Here is a 22,638-nt window from a genome sequence, read left to right on the forward strand (position 1 = left end):
ATTGAAACAGAAGACACTTTTTGATGAGAATTTGGCAGTAGTATCAATGGATTTTGCACTTTGATAACACAATAATCCCATTATTGGAAACACATTCTAAGTAGAGCATTTTTGTCATAGTTGAGAGCTGAACATGCATCTGGGACGTATCTTTTCCATGTAAGCTAATAATACTACAGATTTTTTTATGTAAGCAAAGCAATACTAAGAGCAATTTCACCAAGAGACAAACTTTTATACTCATCCAACAGAGCGTGAATGTAAAAATCATTTTAGATTCATAACTGCAGACTCTTCTCATAAGTGTGTATTATTAAGGAATAAAAAATAAACACTCCTGAAATGAGAAAAATAAGTGACAAAAAGCATAATAAACTTCTTGATGTTTCTAGAGATGACTTTCTTCTTTCAGGGTGATCATACTGACAACAGAAAAAAATACCAGGAACGTTCAGTCTCAAAGTGATCAAGGGCTAAGTTAGTGGTTTTGGCCTTGCTCTACTGAAGAAAGCCAAGAGGGATAATTTAGCTTTTGGACAGAGAAGAGACACTGGCAGTCTCCAGATTTTACTTCCAGCATCTCAACCCACATCCAGCCTGGTGTGAAGGCATGGCAGATGGGCTACTTCTGTTATTTCGACTGCTTCAGCATCCTGCTTGTTTCTGGAAGCATGAATATTCAGTCACAATACGGAGCAAGCAAAAGCGTGCTGACTGTATTAAACAGGTACCAAAAAATCTTTATCCTTCTCCTTTTTCTCATTATCATAGATTAAGATAAAAAAAATCAACATTTAGAAAATGCTACTTCTGCCAAGCTTGGAAAAGACTTATCATTCAATGAAATGATGCTGGTTTTCATATATTTAATGTTATCAAGAGAAATGTGTGGGCAGAAGAAAACCAGCATAATTAGCATTTTAGGGGAAAGGAATTTAAAGGCAACTAAACTGAATCAGTAATTATTTTCCACTTTGTTTTATTTTCATTATTTCATTATTTTCTCAGAAAATGCTGAGCAGGCAGAGTAACAATGCTCATCATTCAGAAATGCTTCCTTTAAATACCACCAAAAAAAAAAAAAAAAAAAGACCCTCCACACTGGCATGTTTTCCTGTTGTGTAAATAATGCCTATTTGTAACTCTTGTTTACTTATATCTTGAAAAAGATTATTGAATCCAAAAAGGGTAATTTTGCTATAAATAAAAGAAATGAAGTGACAATTTCTCTATGAGAGAATTATCTATGAGATAATCCCTGAGGTAGGACACCATCCCACCCCTCCCAAAGGACAAAGAAATGTCTAGAAATAACATAATACACTTATATTTGCTAAAGTGAGGAGTTCCATGATTGCTGAAAGGAAATCTAAAGGCCACGTACTCAGACTGTAAGGGAAAACATCCATTAAACCACCACCTCTCACCAAAATAATTTTTTAAAGAAGGCAATTCCCTACATATGTGGGAAAGTTCTTTAAGAGATCTTACAAGTGGGGGCACCTGGCTGGCCAAGTTGGGGGAACGTCCAACTCTTGATCTCAGGGTTGTAGACTGGAGCCCCATGTAGGGTGTGGAGACTACTTAAACATAAAAATCTTTTAAAGAAAAAAAAGAGAGAGATCTTAAAAGTGAGTAAAAACCTCAGTGCATAATCTGAATTCCATCCTCCACATGACATGGCACTTGTCACTAAAAAAAAACAAAACCATTTATGTAGGAAAGTGGCATGAGCCAATCAGGTCTCCTTTACACTGCCAGGTGAGAAGGAAATGTACTGGCTACGAGACCCACATCTCAGACTGACTCATGATCTACGAGGCCCGACAGGTTATGTCTTTTAAAAATAAAATAATCCTACTAAAAGGATGGCTATCAGTCTGCTCTTTAGGACTGAGAGGGGACTTCTTAGGTTTTTTTTTTTTCACATCCTAATGAGCGAACATAGAAGTAAATCAATGCCAACGCAAGGCACACATGTGCAAGTTGAGATAAACTTACGAAGTAGCCTGTTCCCAAGCTGGAAGGAGCTGAACTCTGCAATAAAGCATAAAGACAAAGTGGAAAATCAGCAATGGTTTTTAACACGTTCCAATCCACACAGCTCATTACCAGCCCTTTGCGGGTTTTTCATCACTACATCACATCACTAGTGTATGCTGCCCCTTGTCATCTGCTACTGATACAAACACCGTGTTGGCTTAATTTTCCCCTTTACATCTCTCAACAACTCAGAGATGCTAACGTGCTATTTACTGAATTCCAAGCTTCTGCGGTGGACGTAATTGCCAATTTATTTGACAGGCAGCTGGGTAATGAATTAATGATGGCATTTCGCCCTGCACTGAGACTAAACAGACACGCATCAGCCTGCCTCCCTGACTTGCTGACATTCAATGCCCTGGTCTCAAGCTACTCAGTTTTGTGGCCGCAAAGGGGCAGGCAAGAGGAAAAAGCCCAGACTGACTTGAAAATAAAAGCCCAGTGGGTTTGGATGACTTTTCCAGTGTATGACCTACTTGCCAGTTTATTCCCTAAAGGCATCAGTTAGTACACACAGAGCGCTTTTCAAAAATGAGACATTTTGTAAACATAATTAGTAGAATAAAATGCAAAGAATGTGTGGGTAAAGGGAAGCCATGAAAAGCAACATTTTTCTGAAGGTTTTAGTCACAAGAATTATCAATTTAGGCTTCCATAGTTCTGACACACAGAAGACTAAAACAAATAATATTAATTCTGAAAGGCTTGCAGGGCACCATTTCTTTGGGCAAAGAGGCCCAAAAGAGAACTTGGGTTTTGTTTTAGACTTGTCTGTGATTCATGCTTGTTTGTACTTCTGGGGTTTTTTTGCTTAAAACCTCCCATTACAAATTCTTTAATTTTTAGTATCCTTTTTGTGAACAAGAAAGGCCCTAAGTATAAATAAGCTTGAGACAAAAGGAATGCTAATGCTAAGACAGTCTCCTGGTCTTGGCTAAGTGTCCTTGCACTGGCAGGGCCTTTTCCCTGACTAGCTTGGATCAGGGGCTACCTCCTTCCTGGGGCAGGCTGACTTCCGCCCACAAGCAGTACTCACTCAGTTCATCCCTAGCTATTATTCCACCTACATGTTCTGTCCCTGCTCTGCAAACTACAGGTAGCAGAGACCATCTGGTTAACTCATCACTGCTTCCCCAGTGCTTAGCACACAGGATGCACTTAGGAAGTATTTGTTGAATTAATGTATAAATAAATAAGTGGATTGAATGGGGGGGAAAGAAGGCTTAGGTGAATTTAAAACCTCTGAAAATACAGTAGATGGGAATCTTCCTGACTTTAAACTGTTTCTGAGAAGGAAATACAGTGCTGGTAAGTATCAACAGCATCCACAACAAAAAAGAACAGTACGCTCCAGGGCATTCCTAAATGCACTTCCCAAAGCAAAACTTTCTTCACCTTGATGTTTCAGACAGACTCAGGGGGAATAAAGGACAATAGATGTGTGATCTTGCACACCGGACTTGGTTTAAAAAAATCTTGCTGCATTCCTGATCCCATAAATGGTACATAGGGAGATCCACTGTAGCCATGGAGACAGCTTCTCCTAGCAGTGATTAGCCATGTGACCGCATCACCTGTGTACAGCACCCACAGCCTTCCATGGAGCAGAGGAAGGCAAAAGCCAACTTAGGTCTCCACCACCCTGGAGTCATGCCCCTGGGAGGTAAACTCATTTTAGGATGAATTACTCAGAAAGAGCATGGGATTTGTTTATTTCAGGTTCTTTTCCCCTTCCTGCAAATGCATTTTATCCCAGAAGCAGAAGTACCCCTCCAAACCCACCTCCCACCCCCACATACATATCATCTTATTGTATACCAAAGAAAATTACATCCTTCAGGTCTCGGAAAGCTCTGTTATACTCATTTTGCATATATATTGTACATTACTCAGGGAGCTGGGTGGAGAAGAGGGCTTTGTTGTGCATATTTGTTCTGGCTATTGTTTATGCAGGTCTGACTGAATGAGGGAACAGTGGGTATCATTTCAATTTCTGATGTCAACATCAAATTACTTATTTAATTTCATGCCTGGCGAAGCATTGTATAGCTACACGCAGAATCATTTCACTTCATTTGTTATGCTGTGTTTTCGTGGCGATTGGCTTGCCTTCCAACTGACAGCTTTAATTACGACATGAATTTGATTGCACTGCCGAGGAATTAACATAATGCAACAAAGCATTTAAGCACCCTGCCTTATACCACCCCCCCACACACACACAAATACAGACAGACACATGAAAGAACATAGACACTGTATCCTCCCGTGCATTAAAAGCCCATTAGAGTTTCAGTATTTGCTAGAAAGCATACAGAACCTTATGGTCAGAGGATACTCACATTTGTCAACCCACTGTACTCACCTCTTTTTCTATACAGAAAAAAGTTGGGGGCATTAAGCTGTGTTTTTGGGACCTGGCAAAAAATTCTGTAAAAAAATCCTTCTAATCTTTACCTTTACCAAACACCCATAGCATTGACATTTCTTCCCTGCCTACTCCCTTCTCCACCACATTTTTCTCGGCCAATTGCCAGCCCCCTTCAATCACTGGAGATTTTGAAAGAAATAACATCTCTGAAAGAGGTATCTTCTTGTCCATTACTACAACTTCAAGAATCTTGCTATGGCCTTGTATTCAGTGGGACACTATTCCTGGTCAACAATAAGACCTTCAGCGTCAGATAAAGATAACAGAAGTTCTGAGACCAGCCACAGGAAGGAGTCAGGGTTTCACTGCCAGCTCATGACACACATCACATCCCTTAGGCCTTGCTATCCAGAAGGTCCACAAGAATCTCTATCATATGCCTAATCCAAGTTTGTATCTCAATACAGATGCAAGTATTTGAAAGCATTAACCTTTTTCCCAAGTCAGAAATTCCATGAACACCTGGAACCATGGGCAAAAACAGACTATGCTACAAAAATGAAATAGATGTCTAGAAACAGCCTTCCTATGATTTGAGATGCATTATGTTGGCTATTAATTTACAGATGTGCATTTAGGGATTGGCACCGATTTCTCATATAGGAAAGAGACAGACAGCAAGGTAAAAGGCCTAGGAAAGCAAAGAGGTTGTGATGCCCTGACCACTGAACACTTGATAGAATCAAGCTGATTTCAACTTTCTGTGTTGCCCCAATCCATATCTAATGAGAAGGGGTCTTTCTTTTTTGTTTTGTTGGAGGGGGAAGGCAAACTCTCTCCAAACTATATAGCAAAAATTGTCATAGAATCGAGAAAAGGCAAGGAGTGAAAATGAGGCTTGAAAAACTAATGAGATGTTTTAAAAAAGAATGCAACAAACAAAACGTCCTTGGATTCAAAAGCATTCAAAATAATACCATACACCCATGTTTAGGCAAATACATCCGTTGAATAATGAAAAAGGCTTCATTCTTATTTGTTTCAAATGGCAGAGATGCCAATTCATTCATATTTTCAAGACACAAGGCAGAAATGTTAGGTGTAGAGAGACTGAGCAAACAGAGTAAGAGAAAGTGTTTAGCAATGAGAGGACAAGGATATGAGGAAATGCCAGCCCACGGGCTATCTGATATGTGATTTCCGGGCTCATTATCAGCCATCTCCTATTTCACATGGTCTTTTCATTTGGCTGTTTTTTGTTTTTTTTTTTTTCCAGGTTTGACCACACTGCTCCCGCAATCTGCAAATTACCCGCCTCGATCTCATTATGTTGCAAAGGAGAGCTTTCTTACAAACACACTCTGCCTCCATTTTCAAGCTACATGGGCTGCAGGAATAGTAATGGGATGCACAGCTGAAAGACATTTTCCAGGAGGTAGAACACTGCTGCTGACATTCAAGTGTGCAAGTGGATATTCATTAAACTCTCATTCTACTCTTCCTCACTGCTCCCCACCTGACTTTCTTTCCATCTCTGTCACTAAGCTATCATGGAAGGTACTCATTAAACTCATGAAGTTAACATTTCTGTTTTAACGGCTTACCTACAACAAGGGATTTCAAAATTGATTATCCGTCCAAAAAAGATGTGCTCCATTTATCAGACATCTACACAGAAAGGCCATGGCTACTATTACAGCTGAGTATGGGATGGATGTGTACTCCACCTCTCAATGAGAATGTGTGCTCTGACCCTAGGGCGAATTTAAATAGAATATTTTAAAATTCTTCCACATCACCAATTGTGTCTGACATCCTTGCCTACCCACCTCCCTGTTATGCTTTTCTCTGTTGGGAGTAAAACACGGAGGATCATGGCTAAGTACATTTCTTGTGAAGGCCACACAACAAGCTCATTCATGGATTTTCTGTAGCATTTTAAAAAACAATGACAATGACAAAAACTTGAAATCTTAATCCTAGGAAGTGTGTCTCAGGGATAAGATTACTAATAGATGATGAAGACACAATATACATTTGAATGGGAAATTACTACTAGGGGAATTCAAGGAAAAACAGGCCGAAAATTAAAATGAGAAATACTACATGATCCAAGAATTCCATTACCGTATTTACCCAAAGAAAATGAAAACACTAATTTGAAAAGAGATATATAGAGATCCCTGTGTTTACTGCAGCATTATTCACAAAAGCCAAGATACAGAAGCACCCCAAGCCCATCCACAGATGAATAAAGAAGTGGTCTGTCAATCTATATATCTATCTATAAAAGGAGTATTCTATCTATATAAAAGGAGTATTATTCAGCCATAAAAAAGAATGAGATCTTGCCATTTGGGACAACATGAATACACCTAAAAATATTATGCTAAGTGAAATAAGTCAGACAGGGAAAGACAAATACCATATTATTTCACTGATGTGGAATCTAAAAAAAACAAAGCAAGTGAATAAACAAACAAGAAAACAGACTCTTAAATACAGAGAACTGGTGGTTGTCAGAGGAAAGGTGGATGGGGGTAAAATAAATAAAGGGGATCATGAGGTACAAACTTCCAGTTACAAAAAAACCAAGTCATGGAGGTGAAAAGCACAGCACAGGGAACACAGTCGATAAGAGTGTAATGATGCACTATTGTAGTGAGGAATGCATGATGCACAGAATCATCGTATCAACCAGAAACTAACATAACAAACACTACACTAATTATATGTCAAAAAAAATTCTACAGATAACAAAAGAAATAAACAAAAATAATAAAACTAGCTTTTCAACTAAGAAATTTTGTAATTTCATACCACAAAAGTTAAAAAAAAAAAACTAGTGGGAATTTCAGGGAACATGTGATATTTAGGGAAAGCATTTGTTTTTGTTTTCTTTTTTTGTTTGCCATCATTATTATTGATTGCTTTTGGTTTTTAATAAATAATAGATGTGATTTAAAAAAAAATAGGGGGCAACAACTTGAAAAAAGCATTAGTTATGGAAATGGACCCTTCTAACTTCAATTTTCAACCCTCTGTTCCAACCCCTTTCACGTAGTCACTGGCTCTCATCTATACTCCTTGTCTTCTGGCTTCTTTACCTCTCTGTATTCTTGGTCTTATCTTTATCTGTTGTTTCATATAAAGGGCAAATAAAGATTTTAAAGTAAAAATTAGAAAAACATACCTTTTAACATCTTCCAGTGCAAAAAAAAATGACTATCCTCAAAGTCACAGAGACTTTTTCTGACTGCACCCCAGCTGGGATAATGGTTTTTTCCCCTGCTTTCAGACTTCAACTGAAACATGGACTCTTCCTGGGTCTCAAGCCTTCCAGCCTTTGGACTAGAATTACACCATCAGTTCTCCTGGTGATTAGGCCTTGGACTCAGACTAGAACTAACCAGTGACTCTTCTGGGTTTCCAGCCCGCTGACTACAGACCTTCAGACTTATCAGCCTCCGTAGTTGTATATGATTATACACACTATTGGTTCTATTCCTCTTGAGAACCTTGACAATAAAACAACCTTACGTGGTACAGGTGCTGCCAAAGTTTGTACGAGAATGGCCTTATTTGGACAATGGGTCTTTGTAGACGTAATTAAGTTGGGGTCATACTAGATTAAGGTGGTCCTAAATCCAGTAACTGCTGTAGTAACAAAGAGAAGAAAGGACACACAAAGCTACAAATTGAGCAGAAGGCTGTGTGAAGACAGAGGCAGGCACTGTATTGACAAATTATAAGTCAAGGAATGCCAGAGGCCACCAGAAGCTAGACGAGGAATGGAAGGGTCCTTCCTAGAGCTTTCAGAGGGATCATGGCCCTGCTGACACCCTTAATGTTGGAATTTTAGTCTCAAAAACTATGAGATAATAAATCTCCATTATTTTAAGCTACCAGCTTGTGGTCTTCAATTACAGTAGCCCAGGAGACTCATGCCATGCCTAGCCTCCTTACCATACACTAGAAGAGATCATGTGATCAACCCCTGCGTTCAGTCACTATATTCCAGCCGCACTGGCCTTATTTCTTCCCCTGAAACACGTCATGCTTGCTCCTGACTCAGGCCCTTGAGCCTGTGGTTCCTGATGCCTAGGATGCTCTTCCCACAGATCTTCACAGGGCTACCTCTTTCAGGCTCTGGTTTAAATATCGTCTACAGAAAGGCCTCATCCGATCACCTGGTTAAAACAGCAACACATGCCCTTCAGCCCCTCATCACTGTCTTGTTTACCTGGTAAAACACATTCTGTCAGAAACAGTTATGCTCACAGCTCACATGTCTGTCGTCTGCCTCCCCAACAGAATGCAAGGCTCATGAGGACAGACTTCATCCTGTCCACTAGTCAACCTCAAGCGCACAGAATTATATGCAATCCAGTTAAAGTACCGGATGAAAATTTCTGGGCAGTCAAAATGCTGACACATCCAGGCAAACGCATGAATATATGGCTCTGGAATAGAAAAGGGCAGAAACAAACTGTCAGGGAAAAGGGAAAATCTAACACAGATCTTAAAAAGAGAGAGAAGAGAAGAAACAGAACATCAAGAATACTTTACAGGCCTGGATTAGATCAGATTTTCTTCTTAACTAAGGGAAACTCATGGATGGTGTGGCCCCTGTCTGTTTCTTCCTTAATAAGAGTGAGCCAACCTAGGACAGAGTAAAACCTCAGTAAAAGTTTGGGGGGAAGGTGGGAAGAAAGGAGGCTGGGACACACGCTTGCACAAGTGAATGAATGACTGTGTGGTGGGACCCACAAACATGGGGAGTTTTTGGGTATCTCAAAAAGATGTAGAAAAAAGTGCCCCAATTATGATGTTAAATGGACTAAATGGCCTCAGAACAATCAGATTAGACAACTGTTTAGCACAGTACTTACTACAATTCAATCTCTTTTCATGATTTTCTGAAACGTTTCAATTCCTTCAAGTATTGAGCCCTTCAAAAGTACTAAATATTGTTCTCCCTTCTCATAACTAAAAACCTGACCCAAAAACCATTCACAGAGAAACGAGCCATATCCACATACTCATTTCAATAAGCCATTAAAGAAGTCTACTTGCATAGGATGGTGGGAAGAGTTTGCTAGAGAAAGTGACACTGGGGCTGGCAGAAGGAAAAGAGAAAAAAAAAAAAGATCCAAAAGAGAAAACAAAGGTAGGAAGATTTGAAAGTGCATACTATTTAAGAAAACAACAGTGGTTCAGAGGGACTAAGCCTAAGGTACAAAGATGGGGAAGGAGAGGGAGGGCAGGAAGATGAAGGGGAAGCTTCAGACTTCCTTGAGGGGCTCTGCAGACAATCCTCAGGGGTGTAGACTTTGTCTAAAATATCTTAAACAAGGCAGTTTAATTGTGAGCTCTGATTCTCAGAAAAACAGCTCTGGAGGCAGTGCAGAGCACAGTACAGAGGAAACAGAGACGGGGTAGATGACACCAGGAAGAGGCCACAGGAATTCTCTGTGTGCCAAAGAGTAGGGCATCTGACGTATCAGCGGTGTCAATGAGAATATAATCATACCCAAATACCTCTTCACAAATACAGTCAGTAGATAAATGAAAGTGACCAAGGAGACAGGATAAGGAGATGGAGGAAGGGACTGAGCTTGACTCCGAGGATACGAGCTCCGGGATCCAATACCAGGACAGGGAAGCAAGAGGGATGGACAGTTCAGGTTGGAGATAAACAGGTAAGGTGACATGGGTAATAAGGGTTTTGTTTGGGAGGAAGAGTCCTATTTGTCGTGACGGGAATAAGCAGGTCTTGTCAAATGGACACTTACAAGGAATTCAAATTTAAGAGGGCAGTAAGGCTATTAAGGGAAGTTCTAAATCTGATACAAAAGGATGATTCCAGAATGAGTATTTTTGAGCATGGTGGATGTGCCAAGAACTGTGCTACGTGATTCAAATAGCACGGTGCCAAGTGATCTTTAATGGAGACCCACAGGGCGCTTGGGTGGCTGAGTCAGTTAAACCTCCGACTCCTGATTTTGGCTCAGGTCATGATCTTGGAGTTTGTGAGTTTGAGCCCCGCATCAGGCTCTGCACTGATGGTGCAGAACCTGCTTAGGATTCTCTCTCGCTGTCTCTCTCTGCCCTTCTTCCGCTCTTGCCCACACGAGCGCTCTCTCCCCTCTCAAAATAAATAAATAAAGAATACTAAAATTAAAAAGTAACACAGGAGACCTACAAGGCAGGTCAAAGTATGCCCATTTCGCAGAAACAGAAACCTAGACTGGGAAAGATCAAGTTCTTTGCTCAAGGTCACACAGAAAATAAGTAACTAAACTGCTCTTAAAACTTGGTGTGTTAGTAATGAATGCCCAGGATCATTTCATAATTTGAGGATTTGATTTACTAAATTTATAAGTAAATTTAGCCCCTAAATTCTGACAACTTCCTCAGTGACAAAACTCTGTGTAAGTCAGAAGCAATACTGTCCCCCTTGAACAACTCATCATGAATATTTATATACTCAATTATTCCCCTTAACTTTTTCCTTAGTGACTAACCTCAACAAGTTATAGTGTCTCCTTGATGTGGACAATCTGAGAGTCCTCGTAGACAATTATTCCCTTCTGGAAATACAGTTTGGGAATACGTAATTTAGAAAAGCCAAGCACATTTGGTTTTGAAGCTTTACCCATGAGTCAAATCCTCCAGCCACACTGCAGTTCTTTATTCTTTCTCTTTTTTGCCTGTCCAATTCAAAATAACTAAGCTGGAATAATATAATATCTTCATTAGTTGCACTTGGGAGTGAGTCTCAATTGCCAAAGCTTCTAAAAATAACTGAAATGCAGGAAAGACAGGGGAATTTTTATCTCAGCTGAAAAACCAGGCATGGGCACGATGGACTCACAGGGACCAGATACGTTCTTGCACCTTAAGCAACAACAACAACAACAACAACAACAACAACAACAACAAACCAGACAAAATGTATGAGAAGAGGGATTTTAGAAACTGGGCAGTAGGCATGGCAAGACAGTGATCTTCGAGACAAGGGAAGCAGATGAGATGACCCTAAAAACTGCCCCAGCTTAACACCTGGAGAGAGTTTTGATGCCACAGTAGGGCAACTGAGAGGTGGCCCAGGTAGAGCCCAGAAGTACCCCAAGTTGAGAAGACAGAGCTGGAGGAAGCCAAGGCAGCTGGAATTTGCAAAGCAGAAGATGGTAGAGAAGAGACCTTCACAGGGACAGAAACGTGGAAGCTGCGAAAAGGTCCCCTTTGGTCTTTGCCTGAATACCTACCAGCACATCTGCTGGAGAAAAGCACCCCAAACGAGGGGAACAACCACTGGAGAGGAGCAGGCAAACAATCCCCAGGGCTCACATAGGGCAGAAAATGGTATTTCCACCAGCTGTCAGGGTTCAGAAAAAATCACGTAATGCACCAGGAATCAGGCAGAGTATTCAGTACTGGGGAAGTAATTAGCCTTAGCCTAAAGGCTGCTCTGGTTCCACCCAGGAAAACATAAAAGCAAACCTCAGAAAAATCAAACTATTTCCAAGTGACATAACTGCATCCCAGAATAAAGCTCAAGAAAATTTACAGGAACCCATAATATCCAGCAACCAACAAAGAGAAATTCACAATGTCTGGCATCCAAAAAAAACAAAAACAAAAACAAAAACAAAAACAAAAACAAAACTGTCAAGCATGCAAAGGAGACAGAAAATAACAATTCATAATGGGGAGAAAAACCAACCAACAGTGGCAGACATGGAAATGACACAGATTAGTAGACTAAGGGCCTTAGAACAGTTAATAACTACTTTCCACATGTTCAAGAAACTAATGAAAGCAAAAGCACGGGAAGGAGAGCCATGGTAAACGAAAACAAGACTAAACGTGGTCTTTCAGTCCATCTCCTCATTGTCTGATAGTTACTGAAGTAATTAGTTACTAATTCCCTTTTAAGAAAGACTAGGGGTATCTTCATTCTTGAAAATATTGTGTGGGTAGGTGCTGCCTTGGTTCCAAAAGAATCACTTTGTGGCTTGACTTCCTTGGCAAAGGTTTTCATCTCTGCAAATTTTAGATGCCAATGGGCCTGAGGTAAGAATCTGCAACCTCAGAACTGCTCACGCAAAGCAAGTAAGTGGCTGGAGGTTTTGGAAGATCTCGTTAAAGGCCAACTACTTTTTTTCCTTTTCTTTTTCTCTGTCATTTATCCTTTCATATTTTGATACTGTTGTTGTGAAAGGTAGGAATTTTAAAAATTAATAAGTCACATGAGCTCAAAGTATTGCACAGACTGGATCCACATAAGATTTTCAGGATTGTTACAGCCCTCATTTTTTTTTTTTAATATATTTTTATTTTGTTAAAAAAAAATATATATATATATATTTATTTATTTATGTATATATATATATATATACACATATATATACACACACACATATACACGTATATATACACGTATATATACACGTATATGTGTATATATACGTGTATATATATATATATACACGTATATATATATATACATATATATATACGTATATATACACACGTAGATATATACGTATATCTACGTAGATATACACGTATATATACACACGTAGATATATACGTATATCTACGTATATATATACACACGTAGATATATACATATATATACACATATATATGTGTATATCTACGTGTGTATATATATACACACAACATAAAGTTTGACATTTTAGCCATTTTTAAGTGTATAATTTGGGCGTTAATTACATTCACATTGCTGTGAATGTATCCAAAAACTATTTCATCACCCTAAACAAAAACTTTGTAACCGTTCACCCATAGCTCCCAATCCCTCACTTTCCCCAACTCCCGTGACTGGTCCCTCCCTGTTAATGTCCTTTCTGCTTTCTGTCTCTAGGAATCTGCATATTCTAGGTTCCTTAAATAAGTGGAATCATACAATATTAGCTTCTTTCACTTAATATAATGCTTTCAAGGTTCTGGATCATGCATGAGAACTTAACTCCTTTTTTATGACTAAATAATATTCCATTGGACATATATGCCACTTTTCATTTATCCATCCATCTACTGACAGACAGGTGGGTTGTTTCTACTTTTGGTTATTGTGAATAATGCTGCAATAAAAATAGGCACATAAATATCTCTCTGAGCAACTATTTTCAATTTGATTGGATATATACCTAACAGTGGAACTGGTGGGACATATGGTAATTTTATATTTCATTATTTAAGAAATTGCCAAGCTGTTTTCCATGGTGGCTGTACCATTTTCCATTCACACCATCACATGTAAGGGTTCTAATTTCTCTATATCCCTGCCAACACTTATTCCCCCCACCCACCCTTTTTTATTATAATTATCCTGGCAGATGTAAACAGATATCTCATTATGGCTTTGACTTGTATTTCCCTGATGACTGTGATGACGACAATCTTTCATGTGTTTACTGGCCATTTGTATATCTTTTCTGCAAATGTCTCTTCAAGTCCTCTTCCCATTTTATTTGTTTGTTTGTTTGTTTTTGAGAGAGACAGAGACAGAATGTGAGTGGGGGAGAGGCAGAAAGAGAGGGAGACACAGAATCCGAAGCAGGTCCCAGGCTCCGAGCCGTCAGCCCAGAGCCCAACGCAAGGCTCGAACTCACAAGCTGTGAGATCATGACTCGATCTGAAGTCGGTCACTCAACCAACTGAGCCACCCAGGCGCCCCCCTTTCCCATTTTTAAGTATTAAACACTTACCAGTTATATGATTTGCAAATATTTTCTCCCATTCTATAGGGATTTTTTTCACCTTCTTGATAATGCCCCTTGAGATGCACAAATGGTTTTGGTTTGGATGAAGTCCAATTTTCCTATTTTCTCTTTTGTTGCTCATGGTTTTGGGGCTATATCTAAGAACCCACTGCCAAATTCAAAATCATGAGATTGACCCACATTTGCTTCTAAGAGTTTCATGATTTCAGTTCTTATACATAGGCTACTGACTCATCTTGAGTTAATATGTGTACATGCTGTGATGCAGGGGTCCAAATTTATAATTTTATGCCTTTGCACCAGGAAATCTAGTTGTCCTGGCATCATCTGTTCAAGAGAAAATATCCTCCCACCTGAATGGTCTGAACACTCATACCAAAAATCAGTTGGATACAGATGTATAGGCTTGTTTTTGGAGTCTCAATTCTATTATTGCATTGGTTTATATGCCTATTCTGATGGCAGTATCATACCGTTTTGATTACCGTAGCTTCGCTGATAGTTTTAAAATTCGTTAAGTGTGAGTCTCCCAGCTTTGTTCTTCTTTTCCAAGATTGTGTTGACTACTAAGGTTTCATGCCATTCCACATTAAATCTGAGTATCTGCTTTATCCTGTTTGCAAAAAAGGATGCTGGAATTTTCAGAGGAATTGCCCAGAATCTGTATGTTGTTCTGGGTAGGATTGACATCTCAATGATATTAAGTCTTCCTAACCATAAATGCAGGCTATCTCTTGCATATTTCTCTTTATCTAACGAAAAGTGAATTCAAGGCAACCAGTCAAAAGATCTCAATGACTGCACAATACTGTACTCCTGTCCCCTGACTTAACATGGTTTTCATTTCTCTACTCTGTGACGAAATTATGATTAACTGGAATAATCCTGGCAAAATTTCCAGGGTTAGTAAGATCTCATATTAAAATCAAAACAGGGGGCACCTTCACTGAGCATGGAGTCTGCTTCAGATATTCTCTCTCTGTCTCTCTCTGTGTCTCCCCACCTCCTTCCACCCCTCCCTCCCCCTCTGCCCCTCTCCCCTACTTGCGTGCTCTCTCTCAAATTAAAAAAAAATTCTCTCTCTCTCTGCCCCTCTGCCCTGCTTGCACATGCATGTGCTCTTTAAAATAAAATTTAAAAATTAAATCTTAGAGGAGCTACGTAAGTATTGAGTATTGTTAACAACTTAGTATTTCTTACTGTACTGAATACTTACTGTATTCAACTAAGTATTTCTTACTTAGTATTTCTTACTGTTATGGTTTTACTGTTATAATTTATAGTTCCATCACAAAGTTAATGAAATATAAAAACACACAAAGAAATATTCTTATACACAGACATACTCACACAGCGAAAGACTGAGTTAGTATTAGTTGTATAATGGATATTAAACCTTATTAGAAGAATGGGATGCAATTAATTACAATTAAGACATTAAGAGTACCAAAGAAATAATTATACTTTGTTTATTCCACTTAATTCTTTCCAGAAGTCAATGTTCTCTATATCAACTCTCACTCTAAATCTCTCAAATTTTCCTGAGAGGTGGAGGAAGATGGCTGTGTCCTGAGAGGGTCGACCTTGGATGATGGAGAAATGGATGGGAGACGATTACAGGAATGACGCAAAGTTGTGCAGTGCTCTCTAACCTTTTGTGCTGAGGAACACCCCTTAGTTAAAGTTTTGAGCACACTCCTAAAATACATGTGTTTATAAATTATATACATGAACTACTTCCACCTCATTAAATTAAGTATTAGGAAAGTTTAATTTCCTTTGTTTTTAGACACAAAATAAATAAGTTCTAATATGTTTTTTCTTGCAACACACTGGATCATCTTGTACACCATGATGAAGACAACTGCTTTAGAGTATTAAAAAAAAGAGGGACGTCTGGGTGGCTCAGTCTGTTAAGTGACCGACTTTGGCTTAGGTCATGGTCTTGCAGCTTGGGGGTTTGATCACGCATTGGGCTCTGGGGTCTGTGCTGACAGCATGAAGCCTGGAGCCTACTTTGGATTCTGTGTCTCCCTCTCTCTCTGCCCCTCCCTCGCTGACTCATGCTCGCTCGCTCGCTCTCTCTCTCTCTCTCTCTCTCTCTCTCAAGTATCAAAAACATTTAAAAAAACTGTTTAAAAATCATTTAAAAAAGGAAGACAAAGGCCAAAAGGTTTCTGCTCCTTATTATATGTCCTAATTCTGCTTATTCTTCTTAAAACTCAGAGACTCTGAATTTCTATCTCTTTCTTGAGAGTACTATCTCACTTAATCTGTGAATGTTCCTTTGTTGTTACTACTAATAAAAACTTCTCCCTGAATGGTCATTTTATAAGAAAGCTTCCAAGTGTTGCCTTCAGGGGTAAAGATGGGTCAAGAATCTTGTCATGTGACATGTTAGGATAGAAGAAAAGAGAGCCCAGAGGATCAGGTGCTCTCGGGAGGTGGCAAAGGGGAATCTGCCCTGTTGGCAGGTAGGAGGCTGGAGAGTGGGAGGAGGCAGGTCTAGGGGGGTGACAGAGCCCTCAGGAGGTACGGTGTGTTATCACAAGGATTTTTCCTTTGCAAATCAGTCAGGAAATAAAACTCCTTCTCTTGCCAAGTAGGTGGGTGGTTAGCCATCCTCTCTAACAGGAATGAAATGACAGACAGGGACGTTTACCAATGTCACGGGCAAAGATATTACAAAAAGCCCAAAGTTAAATGATGTCATCTTCCAGTGGTAGCACTGCTGGACTACTTTTTTCATTTGCAACATTGACACTGAAAATATTACCACTTCCCCTTGTAATCTCTTATTCCTAAGGCCACAAGTACTCCCGCCCACCTAACAAGTAGTAAAGCACATTTTAGGCCAAACTAGAAAACAGAAGGAAAGTATCTCGCCAGGCTCCAACACGATGCCAGACAGGGTGGACTGTACTATGTGCGTAGACAAAGTGACAGGAAGGGATGGTGGTGCTGGGAAACTGAGACTTGACCCAGGGGATGTGTGGTCTGGTGGTTTGGTTTGATTTTTCTTCTTCCCCACTTACATCACTGAGCCTTTCCCGGGAGCTGCTCCTGTGGAAGCCCTTGGATTCTCCGCTGGCGCTTTCACTGTCACTGTCCCTGCAGCTGTTCTGGCCTGGCTTCAGCTAAAGGCAAAAGAAAAGAGGAGAAAGAACAAAGTCAGTGGTCTCCTCACACAACTGTTCTTCAGGTCTTGTCAAAGTGAACAACTTAAGGTCCTGCATTTGAACATTCTTCTCAGCTTCTGAGTAGTGCCAGGCAAGCGGACGCAGGAAGAAACACAGAGAGCAGGCTAAGCAAAACATATACCATAAAATGTCAATGTAAATCTGAGTGAATAAGCCTAAACACACACACGCGTGCGTGTGCGTGCACACACACACACACACACACACACACACGCCCTGAAAAAAAAATCTAACAAAGGTCCATGAATCTTGGAAATTAATCTTCCCTCTGATTTTTCCTCTATTCCACTGGGGCATTTTTGTCAATAATATAAAGACCAAACACAATGAATTAAAGCCAGATTACACCAACTCTGGGGGCCCGCCTTATTTCCCCTGTCCTCCTCTGAAGAAAGAATACAACAAAACAGAGCAAAAGACAATGTCTTCTTCTAGGAGAAAATGATGAGATGCTCTATGTTATTGTTCAACCACCAAGAAGACAATGATCCTGATTTCTGAGACAACACTGTGGAGGTCCCCTGTCAGATATTTAAGAGTACCAAATTAAGACCTACAGCTTAAGGATATTAGCCAGCACTCATTCAACAAATATGTATTGAGTGTGGCATCTAGGCCTCGTAGTAAGAGCTGAAAATATGATGCTAAACCAAAAAAAAAAAAAAAAAAAAAAAAGGTGAAAGGCTCTAATCTTATGAAGCTTACATATTGGCAGTTTCTACGCATTTACCCAGCTCTGATATTCTACTGAAATGAATAAACACACAGAACTGCAAACCATTAGTCTATATAGGACTATGAGTCCCCCACATATGGACCATTAGTCTATGATACTATCATCAGCAACCACCTTTGGACAGACCCCAAGCAATCTGATGCAGGTTATAACATACAGCCCTTTCACAATGTTCTTAATCTCGCAAGGGAAAGACGGCAAGACAAGCAAATATAATAACACAAGGAAACACATGCTAAATGTAACACCAAAGAGAAGGAAGAAAGGTAACCTCTGAAGCCTTGGATTTTCAAAGTGGATTGAGCTCATACGGCTGAGAAGAGAGGGGAAGATACTCTTGACAGGAGAAAGACAGAAAACAAAGGCAGGGAAAGCAACATGCTAGGAAATGATCAGAAGGAGTCTTATCTGAAACAGAGATTTCCTTCTGGGAGGAAATTGGAAGAAACATTACAGAGGGGTGCATGGATCAGACATGGAAAGTCTCAAACAAAACATAAGCCCCATACTTCTGGGAAGGAGGGAATTTCAGAGAGAAGAACAGGTAATAGGTAGCACAATTTTTGCCTGCAGGTTTTCATGTGGCTCCGGGGCCAAGGGGGAATGTGAAGCAAGACAAACGGAGAATGAATCTAAATCCACATTCCTTGTCTAATGTGCTTCTTTAAAAACTGCAGTTCAGGTGCCACTCTGGGTCACACCAGCTAATAAGCTGTCCCCAAATCCCCACTATACACAGCATTCTTTTTTTGCTTTCAGCCTTTCTACAAATCCACTTTTATCACTTTCTTCTAAAACTCCCTTTCTCCAGAAGTCTTCTCTAATGGAACCCAGAAAAATGATACTCATTTTACTTTGTATCCTCCTGGGCCCTTAAGTACTTAGTTTCCTTCTAAATTACTGCTAAACCTGCTAATTCTAAGTTAATTCAGATGCAAGCTATATGAGCCTTTTCTTATTACTATGGAATAAAAGTTCAGAATATTGTCATTCTCTTCAAATTTTCATTTTTACACTTATAATAAAGGGGTATTCAATCTAAAATGAACATCACTTTCTCTCAATTTCCTGAACATGTCATGTCCATTTCCATCCTGCACCTATGTATTCACACTAGATTTCCTCAACCAGTAAAGCTCACCCTACCCTTCTCTGTGCATTTCAGGTCAAGATTGTTTTTAATGCTCAGATATGATCCGCTATGGTTTTTGAAGAGCTCCTTCTTTCTAGATATATTTTTTGATGTATGCCTTCAAAGTTTAGCCAGTATATCATTCTTCATTAAACGCCTCTGATAATTATATACTTTCAAGTATGAAAAGGCTTACTGTTATTACATACATCTGACTAGTGATAAAATCTGTATGTGGAATAGGCACTCTAATTTATAGGCAATGTCATAATTTTCATCTCCCTGGACCTCTGACTTAAGTAAAGGCAGGTAATGCTACTTCCAATGAGTGAATGAAGAAACAAATAGAGCAAATAATATGCTCAGAATTAAGCAAGATATCTAGGACTCAGTCCATGTCTGTACAGCTTACCGCTCTCTTCATTTTACTTCTTAGAACCTATTTAGTATGTTAGCATTTCGTGTGGAAATAATGAAATCTGCAGGATATGAATATTCTCTACAGAGTATGTTTTTAACATATTTGTGGTACCTGACTTAATTCACACACAAAAGAAGAAGTCTCATAAGGTGATATTGATCAAGAGGTGTTTATAAAAACTCAGCCCCTCAACCTAGACGAGATAAACACCCCGTAGGGAATTAACAGCATAAGAGCATGAAGACTTCTCCTGATATCCACCTGGCTTACCAAAATCTGGACATGGCATTTGGATCTCTTCCATATTTCTTCATAGAAGGAAAATGATGACTTTAACAGGCCCAACAAGAGACTTCAGTGGCTCTGATGTAAATTATCTGACTAAATGTTGATCTAGGCTAAGGGCAAAACCCAAGAAGGACTGAGATGAACCAGCTTCCTTGCCTTCCCTGTGCCCTTCCAGCAAAAGCACATCAGTGAATTCTCTTTGGAGAGCCTTACATAAAATCCGCCCCCACACTGCCCTTTTCTCCTCCAAAGCCAGGCTCAAGTTTAAAGGAAACTTAGGATTTTAAGCTGTCAGACAGCTCAATATTTCAAAGAAATGGATTGACTACAGTAAGTACTAAAGCTAAACCACAAGATTTCAGGCAAAGAAGTATTCACTCCTAATCCCATGAATACATTTAAAACTGGCATTTTCAGCCATATCCAATGGATCATTTGGGGTAGCACAGCTAACTTAGAAGTTGTAATCCTTCACCTGAAATTCCCAGCTATTACCTACAACCAAGAGACATTACAAAGGCCAGGTGCTGGCTTAAACATTTAAAGACCTAAGAAAAATCGATCCGCTTGCATTGATTTGTCCTAGCACCCATGGCGGCTGTTGTAAGAAAGCTACTGCTATAACAGATGCAATGAGATTTCTTACTACCTTTTTTCAGATACGCTAAAATACCTCGTTTATTTAAAAATTAATGTAATTCACTCATTTCCAGAATTGTCTTCTCATTAGAATATTATACAATTTTGGCATCAGAATTAGAAAAAAACAGATGAAATAAAAAGGAAGCTAGTATCTGGCATGAGTGGTAGTGATCCTATCAATAAGATTAACAACTTTTACAATATATAAGAAGATGAGTTGTTTTCCATTCGACTTCATTGTCAACAATACAATCAAAAACTCTGAAGCTGTTATGTCGTTAGAGTTAACTGTTATTAATGGCTAATTAGGAAAATAACGATCCATGGTTTTATCGCTGCTAATGAACATGTAACGAAATCCCATCATGCTGGACTCAGTGAAGGTGCAGGAATTCTGTATACACCTGCCAAGATTTGTGACCCAGGCTCTGCCACTCTTCAGCTTCAGTATGGAGAGTTCAAGATGCTAGATGCTCTGTGGGTGTCATTAACTCTTCAAACAAAATTCGCAGAAGGATAAAGTATGTGGAGATGATACCAATGCTTGAAACTCAAGCGGAATGATGTGAATTATGCACTGCAATGCAGAAAAGCATCCAAAAGTAATCTCCTACCACCATTTTGGTCCCTCAAAGCAGCATAAATCCTATGTCTGACTGCTGAGTTTTCCTGCAGGGATCTGAATGAACTTCACACTATGTTTTAAAAATGTGTCAATAAGCACAGACTTGTCTATTTTTCAATGAAATTTTGTAACATGCCTTCACTAACATCAAAATGGCAAGTATTTAATCTTGTAAAAACGTTTGTGTTTTTTTCCAAAATGAAACTCTTCCCATTTGTTGAAATATTCCCCATAGATTGGGTTGAATTTGCACTATATTTTTTTATTTTTTATTTGAGTAGAGTTGACACACAATGTTTTATAAATTTCAGGTACAACCTAGTGATTCAACATCTCCATATGTTATTCTGCCCACAAGTGCAGGTGTCACCATACAATTCTATCGTAATACCATTGACTATATTCCTTATGCTGTACCTTTTATTCCTAGAATGTATTCATTCTATAACTGGCAACCTGTAATACCCACTCCCCTTCACCCACTTTGCCCATTCACTCATCCCACTTCCCTCTGCCAAACATCACCTTGTTCTCCGTATTTATAGGTATGACTCTGTTTTGGTACCTTTATTCATTTGTTTTGTTACTTAGATTGCACTTCTGAGTGAAATAATGTATTTGTCTTTCTTGGTCCGACTTATTTCATCTAGTATAATACCTTCTAGATCCATCCATGTTGTTGTAAATGACAGGATCTCATTCTTTTACATGACTGTGTAATAGTCCATTTTGTGTGTGTGTGTGTGTGTGTGTGTGTGTGTGTGCATGCACGCACACGTGCACATGTGTCACATCTTTATCCATTCACCTATCTATCAATAAATTTGTGGGTTGCTTCCATATTTTGGGTCTTACAAATAATGCCATAATAAAGATGTGGGTGCATGTAACTTTTCAAATTAGTATTTCCTTTGGGTAAATACCCAATGGTATGATTGTTGGATCACAGGGTATTTCTATTTTTAATTTTTTAAGGAAACTCCATACTGTTTTTCAGAGTGGCTGTAGTGCATCTGTATTGTCTTATTCCTTGAGTTTTAAAAGGTACTTAAGATGAGAGAAAGAGAACTAAACTACTTAATGAAAAGCTGACACATCAAAATAAGCTAACAGGGAATACAAACAAAATTACAAATTTGAATAGAAAAAACATTTTAGGACATTAATAATATATTGTACTTTTAAACGTACAATATAACAAGTTGTGCCTAAAAGGTAAACATAAATTCTGGAAACTAAGGCAGGGCAAGAAATTTGTGTAAAATTTCTCCGGGATCACAGAATCAGAAATTATCTTGTTATTGTCTTCAATAAGTAGAGAAAGTTTTAAGTAAGGATTTGATAATCTTACAGTTAACCACTGGTAAAATTTAGATATTAAAAATAATGTCTTCTAAATTATTATCAAATATAAAAGGATCA

At 39.0% G+C, this 22,638-nt stretch overlaps 1 protein-coding gene across 2 annotated transcripts in view; it reads right to left on the bottom strand.

Annotated features, from left to right (window-relative positions):
- Positions 1–22,638, bottom strand: part of AUTS2 (activator of transcription and developmental regulator AUTS2) — a 1,037,388-nt gene that overhangs the window by 520,222 nt on the left and 494,528 nt on the right. For both annotated transcript variants that reach the window (XM_049639197.1, XM_049639196.1), the window contains exons 3-4: positions 17,208–17,309; positions 2,002–2,037 (exon numbers count right to left, since the gene is read on the bottom strand). In XM_049639197.1, the coding sequence (XP_049495154.1) occupies positions 2,002–2,037; positions 17,208–17,309 (138 nt within the window). The remainder of the gene's footprint in view (positions 1–2,001; positions 2,038–17,207; positions 17,310–22,638) is intronic.

The sequence above is a fragment of the Panthera uncia genome, chromosome E3 (genome assembly GCF_023721935.1).
Source record: "Panthera uncia isolate 11264 chromosome E3, Puncia_PCG_1.0, whole genome shotgun sequence".
Classification (NCBI taxonomy): domain Eukaryota; kingdom Metazoa; phylum Chordata; class Mammalia; order Carnivora; family Felidae; genus Panthera; species Panthera uncia.